Raw genomic sequence first — 24209 nt, forward strand, 5'->3', positions numbered from 1 at the left:
TTGAAGGCATTTTTTGTATGAACTTGCAATTTTTTATCTCGATACTGAGAAGTTCCTTCTGAAAACAGCTCTTTTCAATAGTGTTCAAAGTGATATTGATACCTAGTCAAGGTATTTTTCTTTTTTATGCCTCCCAAGTTCATATTAAAACTGGCTTATGTATTCAGTTTTTACTCCTTGATAATGTTGCCCTCCTATGAAGTGAAATTGCCTTGCACATCATCTATGAATGAACTGTGAGCAGGGATTTTTTGCAAAGTGTAGAGCAGATGGGAGGGCAGTGTTCTGTAGTGTTTATGTTTGGGTAAGACAAATGTAAACCTCTCATGAATCATTATAACCTCGCAGCCAGGGAGCAAGCGCTTCTCCCTCCCTGTTTGTTTCTCTTATCCTTGGCTGTGAACATTGCAACATGCCACTTACTGCTGTTTCTGGCTTAGAGTGATTAGTGCAGGATCCAGCTGCTTCCCCTCCTCCCACCCACCTCTTCGGCTTTTTGGCTTTTGAACTTTATTTTCCCTTTATAAGGAATTAAGAAACTTGTGTGGTACTTTCATGCTGGAAAAGTGATCACATGAACATTTTTGCTTTTCACCTTGTGGATGGCAAGATTGAGGTAGAGAAACTTCTTAGGTCTCCATTGAAGGTATTGGTACAACATCATGTGACTGCAGAGTTCTCTTCCTCCTCCCAGGACCTGCTCCTTGGGGCTGTCTGGGATTCTGATTTTTAATTTAATGACCTAAACTGTTTCTGCGCTTGTTTGAACCACCTCTTATCTGGAAAACTCTCTGGCTTGTGTGCAGTTTCACTTCTTTGCACCGCCTTGACTGAAGGTTGAGGCTGCTGTCTTTCCTTCCTGCCGGTGCTGTGTACCTGTGCACAGGTGCTGCTGTGCTGGGCCGTTCCTATTAGAAAGCAAGCCAGGGACGGGGCTGCTGCCCCAGCTGCAAAGCATTCGGGCTTGATTCCTTGCCCAAGTGCTGGGTGGGTAGCAAATTCAAGTGCTGTAGCTGCTGCTCAAACAGAAAAGGAAGAACAGTCTGGAAAGCTTTCAGAGGCGTAGGCTGAGGAAATCTTTGGAAACAGAAAGCAAGGAAAACAGTTACAAAGAGGAAATTTAGAAGTTGTAGAGGGGGATAACACAAGGGCCAGAAGCTGCCTCATTGCTCTGTTAGCAGAGGTCAGACTGCAAGCCAGAAGCAATGCTTGGCCTGGGCTCTTGCCCTGCTGTGTAAGGAGAGGTGGCAACTTGGCATTGGCGTGAGTGATGTTAGTGAAATCTGGTGTGGGGAAGGGCCTGGGGTGGGATGCAGCTTTGTGTCATGGTGAGCAGTCGAGTCATGAGCACGAGAGTTGTGCCTCTCCATTGGATATGGAATGCTCAGCTGGTGGTGGCCTTGGGCTGTAGAGAGGAGAGCTGGGAAGGAGCAGGGGTCCATAAATGTCTGTTGTGCTAAGGTGTTTGTGGCCCTAGGAAACGTGAAACGGCATCAGATCTCCCTCTTCTTCCAAGGAAGAAGCTGTGGTATGTGTGAGGTGCAGCATCTGTAAGCTGAGTAAGGCAGACTGGAGGAAAACAATGCTGTGTTTTGTTTGCTTAAGTAAGAGTTGTTCCTGGTGGATGGTCTCCAGAATTGGCACAATTCTTGTCCAATGGCAGCAGTGTGCAGGGGGCAGAGCTTTAACGAGCAGCTGTGTGGCTCCTGGTATCAGAGAGCAGAGCATGGGGAGAGCTGCTCCTGTTCCCTGCCAGGTGCTCCCACTCAGCTGTCTGGGACACAGGCATTGAAACGTGTGCTTCCTTCAGCCCTCGCAGGGCTGACCTCCTCCACTAGGAGCTGAAAACAAAAGGAAGAGAGGTGAGGAGTGCTGCGGCCATAAAAGGAACAATATTTCTGGCCTGTCATGAGATTTCCTTACGCCTCCTGTTTTAGTTGTCAGACTCGGTCGTATGCTGTTTAACCAGACGTTTTCTGTTGTATGTGAAGATTTCCTAATACTTCCCCTTTCTCATTTCTGACATGTGACTGCAGGCTTGGGAATGCTTTATCGCCTGAGAGCTGTGGTGTTTGGTAAGCTGTGTTCCTGGGCCACCTCAAGGGTGGAACTGGCAGATAGGTCCACTGCAGGCGGCACGCTCTTGTTGTAATGCAGTGCTCACATCATGTCTTTTAAGCAATACTTGTCTACTTCCTGTCTGTGCTTTTTAGGTCTGGCTTCTTAAGGAACCACGATTTGTACAGTCTCCTTGTCTTTGTGCTCTGGTCTTCACTGTGTTAATGTGTGTCATCTCTAATCCTCCCAGCTGGGACAAAGAGGCTCTGAATCTTGTGTGGTTTTGCTGTGCATTTGAAAATGAGGTGATGGGTGGTGAAAGTCTCAAGTTGCCAGTAGTGATTCTTCTGGAGATATTTCCTGCAGAAATGTTTTTTGACCTCTTTTGTTTCTGTGTTCTGTATGCTGGCATCTGATACTGTGAATGATAGATTGGGAATTGACCCTTAGCAATTCAGAAGTAAAATCAAAACTGATATAACTAGAATGAAAGCTCTGTGCGTGAGGCACTGTTTTCACCAACTATTGATCCAGAGGAGTTATTATCTGTCTAGTTTAATGAATTCAAATGTGGGGATTTTGGGTGGTAGTGGAAAGGAAAAATTGAACGTTTGATTTGAGAGAGTGTGCTGTTCTGATGGGGTGGGGAAAAGAACTGATGAAGGTTGTGGAATAGGCCGTGATTGTTGCCACGTTACTTGTACAGAATTGTGTGCAGCTTAAATTTTTTTTGTCTGCTCTATTAATATCACAAACCCTATTTGAATAGCATACACCAGAATAGCCTTGTCTGCCATGCTCTGTTGGGCACGGAAGCCTCCTTGACATCGTTTTTCCTTTTTCCTCCTCTAAGAGGCCTGCTTATGTATCAGAAGAATATGTGAAACACTTGTGAAACTTCCTTCCCTGTGGAGAACCGTGCCAGGGATACCTGGAAGTGGAAAGCAAGTAGGTATTGCAGTGTGAGAGAAGAACAGCTGCCCTCTGAGAGCAGATGCTGGGCAGGCTGCACAGTTTGTGTTAAGGAGCCCCTGAGCTTTATATTCTTTTTGTTTTCTGCTGGCAGAGTTCTGGCTGAAAAGTGTTGGTTTGGAATGGAACTGGTTTTCCATGCTATGGAACACGGCGGTGGGCGCAGCGTTAGTCCTAAAGCAACCCCAGCAGTATCAAAGAACGAGCAAGGCCCTGTCAGAACAGCAGCAAACACTGCTTCACATTTGCTTTTCAACACTACTCTTTAACCACAAGGGCAGATTGTGTGTGAGCCAGCAGCCTTAATTTGTCAGTTATTTGCTGAGCTCACACGTCTCCTCGGGGAGGAGGGGAAATATCGTTGGCTCGCAGAGGTTCCTCATTTGAGCCCATAATGAATGGCCTCTTGTTCGCTTCCATATTTGCCAGATCCAGCTTACTTCTCAGTATTTCCCTCACACTGCTCCCTAGTCGTGCCCCACCCCAGCACTGACGTCTGACAAAAGTTGTGTAGGACTTGGGTTAGCCACGCTTTTCTGAGTGAAGGATACGTTCTGAGACCATTTAATTGCAATATGCAATATGTAATATACAAAGAGTTAATGTATTTTAAAATATGCTCTGTGTACTTTAATGGGATTTGGGATATTTGTGGTGATGATAGTGACTTGTAGAGGGGAGCTGAGTAGCCTTAAACGTTTGCATTTGTTCCAGCAATCAAAATAGAGTAGAAATATGCACAAATAACATTAAAGGATACTTTGTTTTCTTTTTAGTGTGTAACATGATAACACCTTATAGCTATATTATGTGTGTTCTGCCTTACTTCTTTGTCAGACTGCCCAGCACCTTGGCAGGTCTCACACCCTCCTTGTTGGGCCTTCCTTTCTGCAGCCTCTGCTTTACCTGAAGCCTGGGTCATTGTGCAGAGCTCCTATTGGGGCAGGCTGTACTTCAGCATGGGGAAAAGATATTTAAAGGAATTGGACGCTGCAGAAATCTAGGAACAGTTGTATGTGGGCTGAATTCCAGGTTTGGCACTTCTCAGCTCTGCCGAGGCAGTGCCTCCTAGTACACGTTTGGGTCTTTCCTGATGGCAAATGTGCAGGGAAGGAAGGGATCTGCCTGCTCTGGCTGTGGGAGAGAAGCTGCAGCATCCACATGTGTAGAGCATCCAAAGCACATCTGAGCTGGGTCCTCGCAGGGAGGTGTGCTGGGTGTCTCTGTGTTTCTTGGTGCTAAAGGTACTAACCTCCTGTGCCGGGTGCTAGGCAGGCTGAGAGCTGACCAACCTGTAGTTAAGCAATTCAAGTGGGCTGGGCTTCCTCAGCCCTAGAAGGAATTGTGTTCTGCTCCCCAGTGGTGCAGGCCAACATCAGTGGAAAAAAACCAACAAAACAAACAAAACACGAAGTCCTGAAAAGCGTTTGGTCTAGGCCTTCCAGGCTGCCGAGGGAGGTTGTGGTTGCCCCATCCCTGGAGGCATTCAAGGCCAGCTGGATGTGGCTCTGGGCAGCCTGGTCTGGTGGTTGGCGACCCTGCCCATAGCAGGGGGGTTGAAACTCCATAATCATTGTGGTCCTTTTCAACCCAGGCTGTTCTATGATTCTCTGCCGCTCTCGGTGAGGCACCGTACACCGCTGTCACGGTGCCAGCTGTGCGCGCCTGCGGGCAGTGAGGGAGCAGCGCACCGCGCCCGGAGCTGCAGGGGGTGCCGGGCTGAGCTCTGCTTCGGGTTGTCTGCAACGCTGAAGGAAATGCAGAAGTGCGGTTTTTACTTTGTTGCGCAGAGGTCCTTGCATAAAGGCTCTCACTAATTGTTTTCTTTATGAGCCGTTAACGTTTTGCCTGTGCTAAAGTTGCAGGCAGGCTTAGTTTAAAAACGTGTGGTGTTTAGAGAGTGAAGGAACAGTAACATGCTACAAAACAAACTGCAAAACACACCCGACTTTCTTTCCCTCTTTATATTCCTGTGTTTATTGTGAGCAGCTATTAGAAGCGTTACACTGTGGTAATGTGTACAGGATGATGATGAAAGGTTAAAGGAAAAGGAGAGTTCATTCTGGAAGCAATAAAAACAGAGGTGAAAAATAGATTCTTCTGCTTTTTTTGATGCTTCTGCCAAGCTGTGTGGTGTGGTGGAGGGGCAGGTGAAGACCGAGACGTGGCCATGCACCAGTGTTTCTTCATTTTGCTTGTCCAAACTGTGACCTTACTCTTTTTATTGTTAAATTGTTTGCTTTTATTCTTCCACAAACACTTTCTGAAACTTCCTGCTTTCTCACACCTCAGTCACGTTGGCCTGGAAGGTACTGCAGGGAAGGTCTGTATCCTGTAAGAGCCTGAATGTAGAAGAGGCTCGCAGGTTGATGATTTGTTTCTTTGTGATGAAGAGCGGAGCTGCAGGTGGGGCTGGCCATCAGGAGCTCAGCCGAGGTAGAAGGCTGCTGGTCCTGAGGTCTTTGCTAATTGAGCGGCGCACCATGTTGGTGCCTGAACGGGAATGCAGCCGTAAGGAGTTTCAGCACTATAAACCGTGCTACTCTTGAGACTCTTGATTTCTACGCCTGCTGGAAGTGATTAATTTCTGCTTATATTTCCTCACAGATTGAATACTTGCTTAAAAAGCTGACGGAAGCAATGGGAGCAGGTTGGCAGCAGGAGCAGTTTGACCTCTACAAGATTGCCCTCAACACCAGCCGGGAGGGCCTGTCTGCGTGGGAGCTGATCGATCTCATCGGGAGCGGGCAGTTCAGTAAGGGCATGGACCGACAGACCGTGTCCATGGCAGTTAATGAAGTCTTTAACGAGCTCATCTTAGATGTACTCAAACAGGTAAGGACTGCGTAAGTAGAAAATGTTAAATTTGTGATGGCTGATGGATAAAGAGCAGGGGGAGAATTAGATGAATTACTTATCAGGGTTCTTTAGTATGACCTTATTTTTATCAGAGAGCAACTGATATAGTTATTGCAGTACGGTGAATGAGCTGCATATTGGGAGAATTTACATTTTAAAAGGAAGTGTATTCTGACTGAAATACAGGGTTTTATAGTATTATCAGTTCCTTCTAGCTGACAAAGTAGCTACAGCTGTCAGTTCTTAATTCGTGACAACTCTTCAGTCTTTGGAAATGTTTTTTCCAGATGCAAATAAACACTGTAGCAAATAGAAGTTGTGCTGATACAGCTTGTGTATTCAGCGTGGTCTGGACAAAGGAATGCTGGGCTGAAGCCTTTCTTCTAAGTCACCCCACTTCAGTAGGGCAAGAAGGTGTAGGGGATCTGCAGAGCTTTCTCCTTCCTGGTGCTTAGCAGGCAATACAGCTCACTTGTATTCAGACACAGTCACGCTGGGCCCCATTTCCACAGCAAGCTTCTGTCAGCCCTTTGGTTCTGCAGATTTCCAGATGATCCATTCAGGAACAGCTTTAAAAACTGGAAAGTATTGTGGGGACCTGAGGGCTTATAGCTGAGCTTAGCTATAGAACTGTGTAACACTGACTTTTACCTGATGTGGATTTTTTTTTTTTTTTTTCTTCTTTGATTTCTTGGTAAGAATGGAAACAGAGACTTTCTTGGCAGGCTGAGCAAAGCCATTCTGAAGAAATCATCAGAGTGCTTTGGTACAGGAGCTGCTTTGAATATCCATATAACAATGCTGAGGTCTATTTTTGTTAACTCCTGGTTGCTTATTGGAGGTGAGGGATGGGGCAGACACACATACTGAGTCAGATAGCATAAAGCCGTCCTGCAGTTTAATAACATGAAGATAAAATAGTCAGTTCCTATCAGACTTTCCACTTCCAATTTGTGAGGAAATCTTATTTTGGTTTCTATATGGCATTGTCTCTTTCTCTTTTTTTTTTTTTCTCCCCTTTGACTGTCTCCTTTCTTTCCTCTCTGAGAGGCTCGGCCTCATTCTCAAGGATGTCTGAGTGCCCGTGAGTTGTTCCTCAATGCTTAAAAATAGTTTGCAGCAAGGTGTGGCCCAGCACCAGCGACAGTCACTGGTCTAAGGGAGAATGGAGCTCCTCTGTGGCTGACCCTGTCTGCTTCAGCCACAGCACGCTCCCTGGTAGCTCTTGGCTGGCAGAATGGTCTGGTTTATTGCTTTGAGCTATGAGTGACGCATCATTAACATCCATGTTGTTGTTGTGCACTTATTCTGGGTCTCTAGGTCTGAGGGGGATTGCAGTGACAACTAGATTTTATTGTGTTTTAGCTTTCTGAAAGAAGCGTCCTTCACTTCTCTGGTAGTTGGTGTAAAATAACCCCAGGAGCTGTCAGAAAATAATAGATGCAGATTTTGCAGCAGTTTTATGGGGAAAATATCAGTCTGGCCTGGCTTTGAAAGCGAATTCTATCCGTGTATAAGGAAGGGAAAGACACTGGTTATGGACAGGATCATTCAAAGCAGGAAGAGCAAAGCTGCAGGAGTCCTTCCCGGGGCGACCACCCAGACCTCCGGCTGCGTGCGGGGGAGCAGAGCATTCCTGTGCATTCCTGTCCTGGCCAAGGGATGGGATGGCGAGGGAATAGGCACGGCTGGGCTCTGGCTGCAGCTGGTGGGCTGGAGGAGCCGAGCACAGCCAAGCTCTGTGTGTGTGGTTTTGTTTTCTAAAAACAAACAGGCTCCTCTGAATGTCCTGATTTCTTTGCCCCAGACCTGTTGAGAGAAACAGCTTTGGTTTTGTCAGAGCGTATTTGTTTGCTTATATCCAGTGTGCTATACCTGACAGATGTAGAAAGGAAACAGTGAACGTTTTTCTCTTTTCTCTTAACCTGAAATATTGGAGGTACGGTGCTTTCTCTGTTGCTTTCTCATAGTTCTGTTGACATGGGTGTTTCAGTTTTGTCTGATTGGACTTCTGAAGTTAGAGTCAAGTTAAAAATACGTTATTAAAGAAAAAAATAAAGAGGGGGGGAGGGAATATCGTTCAGAAATGGCAGCTGAACTACCATCTGACTTTGAAACTGTAGAGTAATACCTGACCAGGTCACAGCAGTGCCCCCACATCTACATCTGTTACCACGGTGTGCATCTAAACAGGATAGAATGATTTTTTTTTAATAGCGACTTTTATTAAATTATTAGCCATAAATCTCAGTGATGGCAAATGTCTCTGCTTGACAGAAGGAAATTAAATAGTAATCAGAGAGACCAAATAATAAGGACTTGCAGTAGGCACAGTAATTACTTAGTTCTTAAGCTAATCCTGTTACTGAAAGCAGGACAGAGGATCAGGGAGCTGTTTCTCATGGGGCAAACAATTAGCAGCATGCTGGTATTAGGGGGTGGAAATGTGTAGGGACTGTCTGTAGGGACTTGAGCTAATTTTTCTATGTACTCTGCTAGGAAATTCTTATGCCACCAAAAGACTTTATGTAACCAAAAGACTGAGATGTTCAGAATGGGCCAGGCCTTTCAGATGTGCTGTTTTTTGCAGGGTTATATGCTGAAAAAAGGTCACAAAAGGAAAAACTGGACAGAACGATGGTTTGTACTAAAACCCAATATTATTTCCTACTATGTAAGTGAAGACCTAAAGGACAAGAAGGGAGACATCATACTGGACGGCAACTGTTGTGTAGAGGTAAAAGGAAACAAACAGAAAACCAAACATGGCTGTCTCTAAAGAATGTATATTTTTTGTGACCTCTGACAGCTTTTATTAACAGAACATTTTTTTTACTTTGTATGGAGCAGTCTACACGTGCTCTTTGTGTAAACATTCTTTAATATTAGTATTTGTAGATATGTAAAAGATAAGTGCAGAAATGGGGCTTGATGGTGTACCTTAATGATGTCTGCAAGAACAATCCTTTTTCATATGTTCTAGGCCTTGCCTGACAAAGATGGAAAGAAATGCCTTTTTCTCATAAAGTGCCTTGATAAAAGCTTTGAGATCAGTGCCTCTGATAAAAAGAAGAAACAAGAGTGGATTCAAGGTAAGGTTTCAGAAACGTTGGAGTTAATTTTATAGAATCACAGGATGTGATTCTATAAAGTTTAAGGATAGACCTTGAAGATGGCCTGGTTTCAAGCCCCTGCCACGGGCTGGGCTGCCATCCTCTAGATCAGGCTGCTTTAAAGTAAGCTGAAGCCTTATGAGATGTGCTTTACTCAGTTTTAAAATGCTTGGTCTTACCATTTTGGGGCTTCCATTTTGTGACCTTTGAGGAAACTGTGACTCAGGAAGGGAGTCATAGGGTAGGAATTGCCTTCTTTCATTTGACTTCTTTCAGGTGCCTCAGTTCAAGCAGCCCAAATTAAATGACTGTTATTTGATTTTTCTATATGGCTGTTCTTCTGCAGGTGAGAAGGGCAGGAAATACACAGGGAATTGTTAGATTTGAGGAGAAAGAGGAAGCTTGTCTCTTTCAGCATCATGAATAGGCTTTGCTTTCATGGTTTTGCTTGAGGTAGCTTGGCTTGGTGAGCTGAGGGTGAAGCTGGGAATTGGGACTTCCTTTTCTATTACCACAAAGAAGTTACTCTTTCTGAGACCTTCCTGGGTAATGCACAGTGTGACCTTACACACGTCTTCTGCAGGGCGAGGCAGAGGCTTTTGCAAATCCACAGTTGCCAACAATATTTAAGCATGTACATCATTTTAATATTTACTCTGCTACTATTTGGAGCTGCTTCATACTTCCTTTCTACCTGAAGCATGTACTTTGCACCAAAGTCGAATGTACAAAGAATTACTTGGTTCCAAGATGAGATCTATTTTCGCGGTTGTGGCAGATAAAAAGTGTGTACTGATAACTATCAAAAGCATCTATCTATAATGATATCTATCAAAAGCATTCTCCTCAGCTCTGATGCCTGTTATTTCCTTATTTGAATATAAGTAAATAAGAACTGCTTGCTTACTGGGAGACTGTTTTTCCAGTGAGACTGAAAATACGTAAGGTCGGTTCTGGGAACGTTGGTGAACATATATGTTGGATAACATTTTGGACTTCCTGATTAGGTTTGATGAACCCAGGCAGTGAGGAATGTGGGAGTTGTTTCTGTAGTGAGGTACACAAATAATTGGTTTGCCCACTGCTTGTTGAACATCAGTATCAGAACTGACAGAATGCCTCGGAACTGCCTGACCTTCTTGTGGCACGCAGCCTATTGAAAGCCAAGTTCCTTTTACTAGGGGTTGTGTTTCTGATTTAAACACGCATTAAAACAGGAAAAAAAAAAACCCAGCACAGGTATTCATTTCCCTGGGCTGTCTGGAAAGTTGGGTGTTTCCCATCAGTGATGTTCTCCTACTCTCCCTGTGTTTTGCACGCTCCTTCCCAGCCATACAGACCACTGTGAGCCTGCTGCGAGCGGGGAGCCCTCCGCCTCACAAAGAAGCACGCCAGAAACGGAAAGAACTGCGCCAGAAGCTTTTGGCTGAGCAGGAGGAATTGGAGAGGCAGATGAAGGAGCTGCAGGCGGCCAATGAGAACAAGCAGAAGGAGCTGGAGACTGTGAGAAAGGTGGGAGAGCGAGCTGCTGACCTGCACGCTTTAGGCTCAGCCTCCATAGTTTAGATGGGCTTCTGAAGTCCATTTTGCTGCTCGGGGGTTGAGGCACATTAAGCAAACTTCAGTAGAGGAGGGGAGTTTGTGCCAGCTCGAGTGCCCAGGTAATGGATTGCTGCAGCCCGCAGTAACGCCTGGCACACTGCTGCAGCCATTTCTGGGGATCTGTGGGCTCAGGGTAACCCGTGTGTTGTGGCCTCATCCTCTGTGCATGTGAACATTACTGAAGTTTGTGCGTGGCATTTGGGGGCTGGGCACTCTTGCATTTTCAATTACTTCTGGTTGGTTGTTGGTTTGGGTTTCCCCGTTGGAAATGTCTGCTGAACAGGGGGCTTCCCATTGAATTTCCCAGGCAATTTTTCTAATGCTGTGTGAACAATCTGGGGCGGAACGCTCCTCCTCACACAGACTTAATTTCTAGAGATAGAAGTTGAATTTACAAAGACTCCAAAGCTGTGAATTGATTTTGTGAATATGTGTAGGTTTAATTATATTGCAGAAGTGTTAGATTTATGGAGCTGACAAACATAACATTTATATGTTGGTTAAATGCTTGTTCCTTGTAAATGTTGGATTGTCTTTTGAAAGCCTGAGAATTGCTCTAGAAATTTCTGAGTGTTAGCACAAGGCTTTCTGAATAACTTCCTCACAGACAGCTTCTAGTCTAAATCTGGTGGCTGAAAGCACCTCTGCTATGGCTGTGCACCAATAGTGGGCTGAATGTGCTGATGGATCATTGAAACGAGGAGCGTGTGTGATAGCTCTCTGCACAGACACTGATTAGAATTCAGATATGCTTCCTATTTTTTCCTGTAAAGACTTGCAGGGGGAGCTATGATGTGTTTTATTGTCATGATGCCTTTTAAAGAGTGTGCCTTGGAATGAGGGAGAAGAGCCATTGAAGTGCTCACCAACATGTTGGCTGCTGAGTGGAGTGCCTCCTGCTGGGGCAGCCGAGATCTCTGCTCCATGCTTAGTCTGAAGAGTCTTTTGTTCACTCTTTGTAATTTGATTTTTTGCGTTCCCATTGAGGGCAGGTGTGTTCTGTTTGTTTTAAAGGAAAATCTGACAGCGGAAAACCATTTTTCTAAATTTCATTTTACCCCTGTACACCACATACATGCAATTTATAATGCCAAACGTGATTCCCAGGGTAGCCTGTGTTACAGATTTACTGGTAAGAAATGCACCTGTTAACAGAGATCATAGGGATGGATTTTTATGTGCAGTTGACTTCATGGGGAGATGATAGGGAAGGGGAAGGTGATAGGAGAGCACTCATGAGGGAGCAGCAGGATGCTGACAGGCTCCAGGATGTCTCCGAAATCACAAGGGGTAAACCAACAGGAGCCGAGGCAAAGGATCATCTTTTAAAGTGGGTGAGATTGCAGTGACTTCTCAAGGAAAAGAATTTGGTCTCTGACATAAATACTGCACTGTGGCTAAGAGGAGTTATCTGGGAGCCACTATGCTAGAAGAATTTAAACTGATTAGTTTAAAAAAAACCCAAAAAAACACAACATCAAAACTCTTCAAGAAAAAGTCTTTGTAAACGATTCAGGAAAAGGAATTGTTTTGGCAGGCTCTGAGTTTGGTTTGCTGCAGGTGGCTGAGAGCCAGCCCTACACAGCAGCTGCCAAAGTGCACGCTGAGACCAGTTTTTGTTGTGATAGCTCCTGCTCTAAAAAATAACGGAAGAATAGAGGTGCCTTTGTCTAAAATAGACCTTTTTTCAGAATGTAAAATGGAATTTTGAGATGCACACACTGAATAGACTGAGGTAAGTTTTCTTACAAGAGAGTGTGCAAAAGCCTTGTGCACCCTTTCTATTTCAGTTTAGGGTCTTGAATGGGATTCGGGGGCTGTGTTAACTCCTGCTGGAGCAGTGTGCTCTTCTTGCCCTTCCCCCTCACACTGTGGGACTTCTCCCTAAACCCCATAGCTGCTGTGATATCCAGGTAACGTTACTGGCCAGGCACCATGCAGGTTTCTGCAAGGAAAGCAGGGAGCTGCTGCTAAGAGCGGCTTGTTTGAGCTGTGGCAAAAGCCTGGCACACGTTTGCTCTCTCTGGCAATGTTTGTTTAATTAGAATGTGAGGAAGGAAACTTCACTTAAATAGCATCGTGGGTTTGACCACGATTGTAGGCTTACTGATGTTCTGACAGAGGAGGGACAAATATTCCCATAAGACTGGTGGAGTAATTTTAGCCTTTCAGAGGAGAGCTTTTCTATACTGCGCTTACGAAGAAACTGAGAGCCTTCCCTTCTGCCCATCTAAAGATGAGTGTCCCTCTCTTGCTGAAGGTCCATGGCAGTTAACTCCCCAGTCTAGCATGTTAAAAAAGGGCACTGGTTTTCAGTTCTCTCCCATGAATCAGATAAGTTTCTTTAGAAAATGCTGTGAAAGAGTTATTTTGTTTCCAGTGCTGTTAATGTTTTGACTGGTGCTTGTACATTTCCAGCCCTCCCAGCGCTCTGAAAGTAGGTGCTATTGAAGTAAGATGAAAAGAATAAATGCAATGGCAATCTTTATTTGTGAAAATAAGATGCAAAAAAAACCAAAAACAACACAACCCTGTTAAATAAGTTGCAGGAAGTTGTGAAGGTCCCAGCAGCTGTTTCTCTTGCTTGAGCTTTGACAAGGAGAGTTTTTTTTCCCCAGTGGTGATTATTGTCTATAATTCTTTCTTTTTACCTTAGATGGCAATTTATGGCATGTTAAAGGGGTGTGATTCATGATAGCACAATCACTTCTTGTTGTGGTGCTTCTGCTTTGCCATGGCAATTTAGTGCTTCCCTCTTTCTGTGTGAACTCTGCGCATGCTGGCATGTTTTCACTGCTGCTGAACTCCTGTGCAGGCCTGTCTGGAATGGGGTTTTCTGTAATAGTTTTCTGCCCCATACAAAATAGACATGGGTGTATTTCCTTCTCTGTTGGTTTGTCATGGAGATCTCAAAGGAAATGTGGAGGAGATCTGGTAGTCTTTTATTTTTTTAATAATAAATTTAAAATTGTCTCGCAGTAGTAAGACTAAAATTGATGTTTAGAGATTGAGAATAGGCTCAGGCATTAAAAAGAAACAGGAAGACAACAGCTGAAGCCTTAATGCTTTGGAAGGCTTCTTTTAAATAAATAAAATAAAAAATTAATTGAATTCCATTTCCCCCAAATGGTTTACTTTTGATAAATTATTTTTTCCTAATTTTTTCCCCTTTCAGCAACTGGAAGCAGCAGCTGCCCGTGCTGCCGAGGAGGAGAAGAAGAGGCTTCAGACCCAAGTTGAGTTACAGGATCGCTTCAGTGTGGAGCTGGAGAGAGAGAAAATGGTGAGTGGTTCCTGCAGCGAGCGGTGCCAGCTGCAACTCCAGGCTGTGGTCAGCAGCTCAGCAGTGACGGCCCTCACACGCAGTCACCAAAAGGTTTCAGCAGAACTTGCAGGAGGTTGGAGAATGCAGTCTGCTTTGCATTTATTAGAGATGTAAGGATAAAATAATTTTACAAGGGAATAAAAAACTGAAACAGCTCCACGGCTTGTGCAGCATTCAGAGCTTCAGTATTACTGGAAAATCACCAGTGGAATGAATGGTTGACAAAATAAATGCAGACTGAATTTATCCTTGTTTTTACAGGTGGACAGCCTGAGGCTGGTCCGCGTTGTGTATATATAGAAAATGAACAAAGACATAATTTAAAATGCATTTTAGGATTTTTCTGAATTTATTATATTCCCCAAACTGTTCCTTTCTTCACACTGCTGGTTCTTCTGTATTTATCCACCCACAAGCACAATGAGAGGAAGACTTGCAGCATTAAAATGCTGTTCTTATAATCCAGGACAAGGATTTCCAAAACTAATTCTTCTGTCTTCAGGGATTTAGTGAGGCATTAACAGGCTCTTCTGTCAGCTGCAGAAAAGAAATAGAAGTAGTCATGTCAGTGCAATTATGCAATAACACCTCAGGACAAATGTGTAGTGTGTGTAGTGCTGTGTTATGTGCTGAGTATGCATTGCTGGGCACCATGGCTTTCTGGGTCAGTGGGATTTAGGTTAACCCAGGGAGAGCAGCAGTGGAGCAGGACAGGCTGTTCTACCACAGGAGAAAGCAAGCTTTTCTTGCTGATGCCAGGAGCAGTGCTTCACCTTCTGTGAAGTGTTACGTGTTACAACTGCAGAGGTTTGAGTACTTTCTCTTCTCTGACTGCTGTTGTCCCCAGTAGGAGCTGAGCAGGACAGATCAGGTGCTGCAGTACCCTGCTCTGGTCAGTGCTGGGGCAAGGTGGGATGATGCTGTGGATACACAGCTTCTCCTTCACTTTTCTCTAGTTCTTACCTTCAATTTTTGGTTACAGTAATTGCTCTAAGCTAAGTCAGCCTCCCCAGATGACTTCCAAGCTTTTATCCACCCTTTACTGTTGCACACTGCAGTGCCATCATCCAGCTGCCTGAGCTGAAACAGTGTAATTAAGGTGCCCTCACCTTTGCGTCCAGGCACTCTGCAAGCTTTTCTTTCCTTCTGTTTAGTGTGTATCTGTACACTGTACACTAAGTCTCATGGTCAAACTGACTGAAGATGGACTTAAACCACTGTAAGAATCCTGTGCAGCATGTAGTGAGAAAGTGTAAATGACTGTTTCATAGCTGCAACTCTAGGCTCTCTTTGATCAGTCTTGCTCTGCAGGCTGCAGGAAAATGTCTCTCTGAAAATGCCATCTGAGAGAAACCTGGTACTTCCTTTATCTTTGGAAACCTGAATTGAATGGTAACTCACACGTGTCCTCAATTTATGCTGCTAGGTGAGGCAAAAAATGGAAGAGCAAGTCGCTCAGAAATCATCTGAACTGGAACAGTATTTACAGAGGGTACGTGAACTGGAAGAGATGTATAAGCAGCTCCAGGAAGCTTTGGAGGTTGAGAAACAGGCACGTCAGGATGAAGAGACTGTAAGGAAACTTCAAGCCAGGTATGTATTTTACCCAGTGGTGATGTTTCTGTTCCCTCTCCCCTGCGCTAATAACCAACTGTGCCATGCTTTTGAAGACTGTTTGCATCTTGCACGCTGTGCTGGGAAGGGGAAATAAAGTGCAAAGACAGGGGAGGTTTCCTTCTGTTGAGTTATAAAGGCCAAAATTGGCATTCATATTTTTTCTATATGTTTTTATTAGCCCCTAACAGGGATAGTGCTCAGTAACTTCAGAAGAGCAGGCTCACTTACTTTTCACCATGTATTGTGCCTGTCCACACTTGAAAATTGTCATCACTCTGTACAGATTTTCAGTTGTGTGTTTTATAAAGTAGCAGCTGGGAATACAGCTTGCTGTTGTATTTCAACTGGTAAAGGGTTAAATCTTCTGTTACATGTATGAGCTTCACTTTCTGTGATTTCATGGAGTTGGTCCTCTCCAGACAATTAAGATAACTCATGCGTTTGTTTCTTCTCTGGTTTTCACTGTTTTGCATTTGCATCATTGACTGAATTTTCTGAATAGCCCTTTGTAGCAGTGAGCCTCCTGCACTGCTGGAGTGACTTCAGAGCCACACTGAAGACAAGCCAAGAAGCAGTAACATTTTCTCTGCTTTCCGATATTTGACTTTATTTTTAACTAAAATTTCCAAGAAATAAAATAATTAGCTTGGCTCTCCTCTGTGTATGCTACATAGTGGCTACAACTTACTGTGAAGTGCAGCTAACGCCATAATCCCCATTGCAGATTACTGGAAGAGGAGTCAGCAAAGAGAGCTGAACTGGAAAAATGGCACTTGCAGCAGCAGCAGACCATTCAGATGACGGAAGCAGAGAAGCAGGAATTAGAAAACCAGAGAATGATAAAGGAGCAGGCTCTTCAGGTTGCTATGCAGCAACTGGAACAGCTTGAACTGGAAAGGAAAGAGGCCCTTGAGCAATATGAGGTGAGCCATTCTGTTTATCAGCCTCTCCTGTTGGCCAGGTATGCAGTGTTTCAACTGAATTTGAAGTTCCTCAATGTCATGCTTGTTTAAGGATTAGCAAAGCACAAGACTTATAAGAACAGGTTGGGTAGTTATGTGATTTCTTTTTTTTTTTTTTTGCCACAGAACAGTACATGTGTCTGAAGAAGAGGACAGGTTTAAAATATACCACTCCTTTATTCTTTTATCCGCATTCCTATGCAAGCCAGCTCAGTCATAGCCTGAAATGCTCTTGACGTGTCTGTCTGTTGCTGTATGCAGTCCCATTGCTGCCATAATCAAATGTGATGCTTTTGAATTCGTTACTCTTGATGGTGTAAATGGGACAGTGTCTTCTACAGGTGAAATACTGCTGTGCACCTGTAAGCCCTTGTTCCTTTAGAAGTACTTAAGTACTGAATTGATATTGAGGATGGCAAGGAATGAGTCGAGATCCTCTAATGTAGCGGTGCCTTGTCTCCTAAATGCCAAGCCTGTTCTCTGTTCTGCTGAGCATTTTTTGTGTAGGCCAGTAGCTGTACTTGTGGAAGAAATGTGAAGTATTTCTCAGAACCACTCAGATGTGAGTGCAGAGACCATTTCTCTGTACTTCGTAGGGCTGGAGAGGTGTCACCCCTGCCTCTGTTTAGGTCAGGAAAACAAAACAGTGAGATTTCTGCTTAACTGGGAGTATATTTATGCTGTCACTGTGTCCTTGGAGTTAAGATTCTGTGAAGGACAGACTGTACAGCTGGACTGGCACAGGATATAGTGCCACCTTACGACTCACCGTGTTGGGGCTGCATCTAACTCATCATGAGTGTTACTTTCAGGTAATACTCAGCTTTTTTGTATATGCAGTATCATTTACTGCTCTGTACTGCTGGCTGACTGTAAGAGAATTAAAAAACAAACAGTACATCTGAAGTGGTGGAGTGCAGTAGTTCACATTATTTTAGAAATAATTGATCGTGCCCACCTTCTATTTAGAATTGGCCAAAAGACCAGTTTACACAGAAAAATGTCTCTTTCTTGCTTGTGGCTATCAGCAGCAGTCTGTTCCATTTATCACATTATGATTTCTAACTGTGAGATGTATTCAGTAGCTGTTATTAGATCACAGTACTACTAAATATAGCATGACTTGTACTAAACTATACAGTTTATATATGTTTTTGATCTTCTTGAAGAGCAGCTGTAGCTACACAACTACAGGCATCTTACAGCCCTGGTTATTGCTGGATTTTGGTTTGATGACTTACTTTTACATAGCCAGTGAGTGACTAAATGAGTGAACGTGTTGATCTGAAATGGAACAGCCCTGTCCACACTGAGCAGTGGAGCCTGACAGAGCGTGGTACAGTTGTTAGATTGAAAAATGTTTTATTTTTGTATAAATACAATCAAGTTATTTTCATTTTTTAAATGGGGCTGCGTTTTATTTCAGGAGGTTAAAAAGAAGTTGGAAACGGCAGCTAATAACACCAGGAGCTGGAAAGACAAAGTAGCTCATCATGAGGGATTAATTCGACTAATAGAGCCAGGTAAATAAGATATCAACATTAAAATCACAAAAGCATTGTACTCACATGCATGCATCAACCAGCTGTGTATGCAAGGCCACCTTTTCTTGTAGCTTACTGGCTTCTCTACAGCCTATAAACACTACATTGTCAGAACTGCTGGTCACAGTAGCATCTTCTCTCTGAGTGGTGGGATGGATCTGAAGAAAGAAGTTTGCAACTCTGCACTACTTACAGTGTATTACAAAAAAGTGCTGTTAATGTAAGACTTAAAACTTGTGTGCAGTGCAGTGTAAGTAGTGAAGGATCCTGACTGATTAGACTGCTGCCTGCTGAGGATTTGGTTTTGCTTAAAATAAATTAATATTATTAAATTAGTAGGAGTAGATAAAAGCTCTTAGTTGCTTTAAAAAGGGCCATTATGAAATCCACATACCTGGAGTGCTACATTTGTGCAAAATTAAACGTAAGAACCTTTTCAAGTCTTTACCTCTCCTGGCCTTGCTGAAACTAATTGTTTTTTAGCCTTATATCAGAATACAGGGTATGGTATGATGTGATGCAATAATTGTTACATTATATTACTACTTTGCATCATAATAGTGTATTGATCTTAAGATACAACATACTGCATTATATCATACTGTCTCTAATATTTACATTATTATAGCATTGCACTGTAGTACTATATATATTTCAACCTGAACATGGCATGTTTGAGTGTTTAACACAGTCAGCCTAAATGTGGATTGCCAAAAGCACAAAGTAAAGATGCCTTCACCACTTACTGGACGTTTAGGCTGAGACTGCAGCAGCTGGGAACCTCTCCCTTGAAGCACCTTTGCTGTGTCCCAGGTGTTCCTCCTGCTGCAGTTAGGTGGCTCCTTGGGCTGCCTTTGAGATGGCTCCCAACCATGGAGCACTGACCGAATCATTCTGAGTCTGTCCTGCTGCTGTGGGAGTGGTGGTACTGTCAGAAACTCTTGTTTCAATGCACTCTGTCTTCCAGGCTCCAAGAATCCACACCTCATCACAAACTGGGGCCCGGCAGCCTTCACTGAAGCTGAACTGGAGCAAAGAGAAAAGAGCTGGAAAGGGAAAAAAGCCTCTTCTGAGTAATGAAAATAGCTGACATACTGCTTGTGAACAGAAATCCACCTTTGTTCACTCTGCTTTGCTCAGAACAGCTTACTGCTCTTTTGAAGATGCTAGTTTACTCAGCAGGAGGGTCTTTCTACAAAGGAAATACTGTTTACCATGCAGAAGTGTCTACTAAGAGCTCAGTAACGACACCACTATGTGCTGTCTGGCAGTACTTGCTGTTTTCCTTCACCTTAACAGATATTCTGTTTCTTTATGCAAGACTTTTCTACTGAAGATTTTTTATTTAAGTGTAGGCTGTGACAGGATGGTTTCTATATTAGCCTGTAACAAACAGGCAGCATCTAATCAGGCACCATCACTCATTTCAAACAGCAAGGGAAGCAATTGCTGTACTGGTTCAGTTAGTATAACGTAAACATGGGATAAGTCAATCCTGTGGACTCTGTCCAGAGCATTACTTTCCCTTCCTTTTAGTCTCTTTTTGCTTTTTCCTCTGCCTGTTGCTCTTCACGTGGCTGGCTTCATCCCTGGGTGCCCGCTTTCTCTGGTTCCTGGCTCCTCTGATCTGTGTGTCCTCTGCAGGAATGCACATAAAAGCATTGGAAACAGGCACGTACAGAATGCTGCTGTAGAACATTTAGGAAGAGCAGTCATGCAGGATCGATCTTGTCTGAGACTGGGTTAAAAAAGAATTTAACTTGGAAAACCATGTTCATGGTTTAAAAGATGCTCACTTTTGGCTTACAGATTTTTCTGGAGCGCACGAATGGAACATGATGACACACAGATGAAATATCTGCATCGAACCTACATTTATATGCAAAACATTTGTTGATGCAATGATGCAATGAACAATGCTATAGTTGTAGCGCTCCGTTTTGTCTTATTCTCTATTAGAGGCCAGATTAGAAAAATGGAAGATGAAAACTGAATTTGACATTTGATACAAGAATGATGAGTCAGTAGCAGTACTGCGACAGAAAAAAAAATTCCTGCCACTCCATTTCAGCAGTACTGGTAATGAAGATTTTTCCATTGAGTCTTAAACTTCTCTGCAGAGAACAAGAGAGGGATTTCTGTTTCTGCAGGGAAGGAACAAGTGTGTGACGTTGCCCAGTCGGTCACCCACACCAGACTGAGGTCTAACTGAAGTCACAGTTCTTGCTAAGTTCTACAGGCATTCTGAGAAGTCAGCCCTGCCTTGTGGAGAGCAGGTGCCCACTGGTGGGGTTTGTTAATCAGCTTTGCCCTTTTGCACATAGACCAAACACAGCGGTTTTTCATTCAGCTCAATGTTAAATTACCTTTAGTAAATAAGAAGTGAACATTTCAGATGGATAACCAGTGCCTTTGGACACAGCGCTGTGCTGCTCAGCTCTCAGAAGAGTAGAAGCTGTACAGACAGATCTTCAGATTCAGAACTCAATAGCATTTTCATTGCCTGTTAACAAGGACTCACTCAAACACTGAAATCTTCGCAGACATTTACTCTGATTATATTTTTGTACTAATTGAAATCTTTTTAATGTCTTGGTAAATGGAATGCTGATGAAAATGGAAGGAAAATCCAGGATTGTCCTACTTGTATTTACTGTACAGAAACGCAATAGTTTCTTAAGCTTGCTAACAAGGCAGTTTTATATTGATCTTGTTTACAGAAAAAATGTGAAAAAAAACCTGTAATGGAAATACTAATGTATACATTGTTAAACTTTGCTAGATGAAAAGGAACAGTATTTATAACTGCCCAGCACTTCTCATGGAGAGCAGAAGGTATACGTAGCTTTCTGGGGCCAAACTTGTTAATTTTTCTAACAGTCTTTATTTTGGACAAATGTTGTGGTTTTTTTTTTTTTTTTTTTTTAAGAACACCAAATGATGCCTGTTTTTTACTGTTCTTTAGAATTGGCTATTTAATAAAGTAATAAACATCAGTTACGTTGCAGAATGCAGAGCTGACTTTTTGTATGGGTTTCTTTGGGGTTGTGGGATTTCAGAAGATGATGAGGGTCAGTAAGTGCACTGTTGAGGTATTTACTCTCAGTTCATTTCCTATCTGGCTCTTAATAATAAGAAATAATAATTAAGAAATACTCTTAATGGTGTGGTCAGTGGGAGTTGGATTGAAGGTAACTTACGCGGTTTCTGAAACACAAAGTGTGCCAGATGTGAAATGAATTGATACAGACTTGCTTCTGGTGTACCACTGCATTACCACTGGCCCAGGGATGACCTACTGTTCTCATGGAGCTGCAGAATTCGTGTGCATACACTGCAGCCAAAACAGCCCTTGAACAGTGTCACATCTCATTGAGGATGAGCTTCGGTTCATCTCCTCTTGTAACTGTGACTAAGAAGAAGGTGGTGACATGCTGATCAAGTCAGTTCCATCTGCGTATAGAATCAGAATCACCAAGGTTGGAGAAAACCTTCAAGATCCTCCAGTCCAACCATCCACTCATCACCAGTATTTCTCACTAAACCATGTCCCTCAACACAAAATCCAACCATCCCTTGAACACCTCTAGAGTTGGTGACTCCACCAGCTCCCTGGGCACCCATCCCCGTGCCTGACCACTCTCTCAGAAAAGTAGTACACATCAGACATACCTGTGCTGGGCCAGTAGGAAGCTGCTTCTGTTGCCTGTGGTGCCTCTGAAGGATGTGAAGGAGGGCTTCATCCTCTCTCTGCCCAGTTCAGGTTTTCCTTCTGCTGCTGAGAGAACAAACCTGCACAGTACCATTCTTTGTTTCACCTAAGACACAATTTTTGCCCTGTAACCACTTTACGGAGCTGATTTATGAGACTGTAACAGCCTTATGCACTCATTCTCAGCTGTAACAGGCAGATTTCCAGCAACTTGGGTTACTTGAGTTGAACTTTCCAGACACAAAAGCAAAGCCTACCTGAGGAAGCAATGCAATCTCTGCATCCAGGGGAGCTGTGGAGGTGGGGAGATATAAAAAGAAAGCAAAACCAAAAAGGCATGCAAGTATTCAGTCTTGTGGTTTCTTCTGGAAGTCACCGCAGCATCTATTTCAGTAAAAGTGAACTGGAAATGTCTGCTCTGAATTTTATCTTGATTAAACAAAGCATTTTAAGTCAACATTTCTGAGCACTGGTGTGTGACCAGGATAAGAGGCACACACAGTGTGTTTCAGCCTTTTGGGACAAAGCAGCGATCTATCGCTTGTAATGTAAAGGAAAGTATGCTAAGAAGTTATCTGATAGAATGAAGGAACTCTTGCAGCACTAAGACGTTAGTTCCCCCACTCACCCATCAGTTAGGGACTTTCCAACGCTGCCTGCACTATGCCAATTACTCACTTTTTTTTTATCTTCCCAATTCAAGGACCACAAAGTTCTCCTGTCTGGCAGCCCTCTGCAGGGACCTTGGGCCCATCTCATATTTGAACTTCAGCTGCCATCTGGTGGTGGTTTGGACCTTAAGCAGCTCAGTTTCTCCAGGGAACCATGATTAACAGGGCGGTGTTACTCATGCTGAGTCTCAAGACAATGAAAAGCACCCTTCATTTCCCTTCAGCAACTCCATAGACACGTGCAAGAAAACAGAACGATGTATGAAGGGTGAGCAAACACTACACAACCTGCATTACAATCACCTTGCTGCCATCATCGCTGCAGGCTACTGTCCTCGACTTCATGAGCCACTTTGGTTCTTCAGTCATCTCAGCTCAATATACACAGTCTCAAGGCAACCACGAGCCTAGGAAAAAAGATTGTACAATAAGAGTGTTGCCATTAGCTTAGGATAAATTGAGCTTTTCTAAAGAGATAAGGCCTGGATCAAGGAAAAATGTGTAAGGAAGGTTACCTGCCTGTAAATAAGGCTTTACCAGTTGCCTTGTATACATGCCTCATTTGTCCTTCACCCTCACCCTGATCTCTCATCCCACTGAGCAGTGTTTGTTTGTTGACATGCAGGATAAAAACGCCCCAAGGCCACAAGAGTGGGCTTGAGGAAGGATGTGCAACAGTCCAGCTTACACCTATTGTCCCTTCCAGAGCAGGACACAGATTTGTCTGCTTAAATCTCAAGTGAAAAGACCACAAACCCACCTGCTGTTTGCAAGGCTGGGAGCTCCCCTCCTGGCACAGCGAGCAGACACCACACAGATAGCATATCTGAACGGCTCCTTCTACTGAGAATGTGACCACAACATGCTTCAGGAGTTACAAAAAACAGAAACAAAAACAAGAAAAACCAAACCACACCAACACCCCTACCCCTCCCCCAAAAGCCAAAGAGGTTTACAACGTTGGATTTAGATATTCTCCTGACTTCTATGACTTTTATGAACATACTCAGCAATGGCAGAGAACCAAAAATGCAGAAGAGCAATATGGATGTCAAAAGTAGGCACACTTTGAAAGAATGGCAATGGTTGTTTTAACACTTGAGAAGACCTAGAACACAGCAGCAGTTTCTCACCTCCAAAAGATACTAAACTTGGAACCATATGATATAAAACAAAAGATAAAAACATCCTGAAAAATGAAAGGGAAATGCAATGATACCTACAAGCACAATCCTGGAAAGACCCCTTGAGGAGAGACCTTCTCTCCCTTGCTTTCTCATATTCAGCCAGAGCAGGCAATGTAAAAGGATATGAGCAGATACTCTGAGAGAAAGCCCACAACTGACTGGACACAACATCAACAAAAAGACATAAAAACAAGCAAAACCAAATCAGAACAATTTTATTTGCTTTTTCCTTCTGGCCATTATTTTAAATTCATCGACAAAGAAGCCAAACAAATAACTCCCCTTTCCACTCCATTTAGCATTCTCAGTTCTCATACAGCTCTTGTGCCTGTTAGTGGAACCTTCTCTAACACCAGCTTTGCACACTTAGGAAATTAACAGGTCTGCTTCCTGCAGTTACAGCACACCACGGCCTTTTACAGGATCCAGGCCTCCCTACCTCGTGCAAGGGCCTGCCTGCTGTTATTTCTGCTGCCTGTTCTCCACACACACAAGTGACTTGCTTGTGCATCACCAACGTGTCACAGGGAGCCTATGGGGGTGCTTGCAAGCATGAGTGCAATTTGCAGAGGCTTGTGTCGGCTACT

At 43.6% G+C, this 24209-nt stretch overlaps 1 protein-coding gene and 1 long non-coding RNA gene across 2 annotated transcripts in view; one reads left to right on the forward strand and one right to left on the reverse strand.

Annotated features, from left to right (window-relative positions):
* SWAP70 (switching B cell complex subunit SWAP70) overlaps window positions 1-21062 on the forward strand; it is a 33335-nt gene extending 12273 nt beyond the window's left edge. Inside the window, exons 4-12 of the mRNA XM_042881950.1 lie at window positions 5638-5865; window positions 8480-8626; window positions 8873-8981; window positions 10333-10514; window positions 13780-13887; window positions 15356-15522; window positions 16271-16469; window positions 17935-18031; window positions 19020-21062. Coding sequence (XP_042737884.1) covers window positions 5638-5865; window positions 8480-8626; window positions 8873-8981; window positions 10333-10514; window positions 13780-13887; window positions 15356-15522; window positions 16271-16469; window positions 17935-18031; window positions 19020-19129 — 1347 coding nt within the window. The 3' untranslated portion in view covers window positions 19130-21062. The remainder of the gene's footprint in view (window positions 1-5637; window positions 5866-8479; window positions 8627-8872; window positions 8982-10332; window positions 10515-13779; window positions 13888-15355; window positions 15523-16270; window positions 16470-17934; window positions 18032-19019) is intronic.
* Window positions 14262-24209, reverse strand: part of LOC122185817 — a 54275-nt gene continuing 44327 nt past the window's right edge. Inside the window, exons 7-11 of the long non-coding RNA XR_006180979.1 lie at window positions 22739-22842; window positions 21725-21827; window positions 18799-21505; window positions 18077-18210; window positions 14262-14466 (exon numbers count right to left, since the gene is read on the reverse strand). This is a non-coding gene — a long non-coding RNA (uncharacterized LOC122185817). The remainder of the gene's footprint in view (window positions 14467-18076; window positions 18211-18798; window positions 21506-21724; window positions 21828-22738; window positions 22843-24209) is intronic.

Source organism: Lagopus leucura, unplaced genomic scaffold (assembly GCF_019238085.1).
Source record: "Lagopus leucura isolate 7727_CA_CO unplaced genomic scaffold, USGS_WTPT01 Super-Scaffold_100033, whole genome shotgun sequence".
In the NCBI taxonomy this organism is placed as follows: domain Eukaryota; kingdom Metazoa; phylum Chordata; class Aves; order Galliformes; family Phasianidae; genus Lagopus; species Lagopus leucura.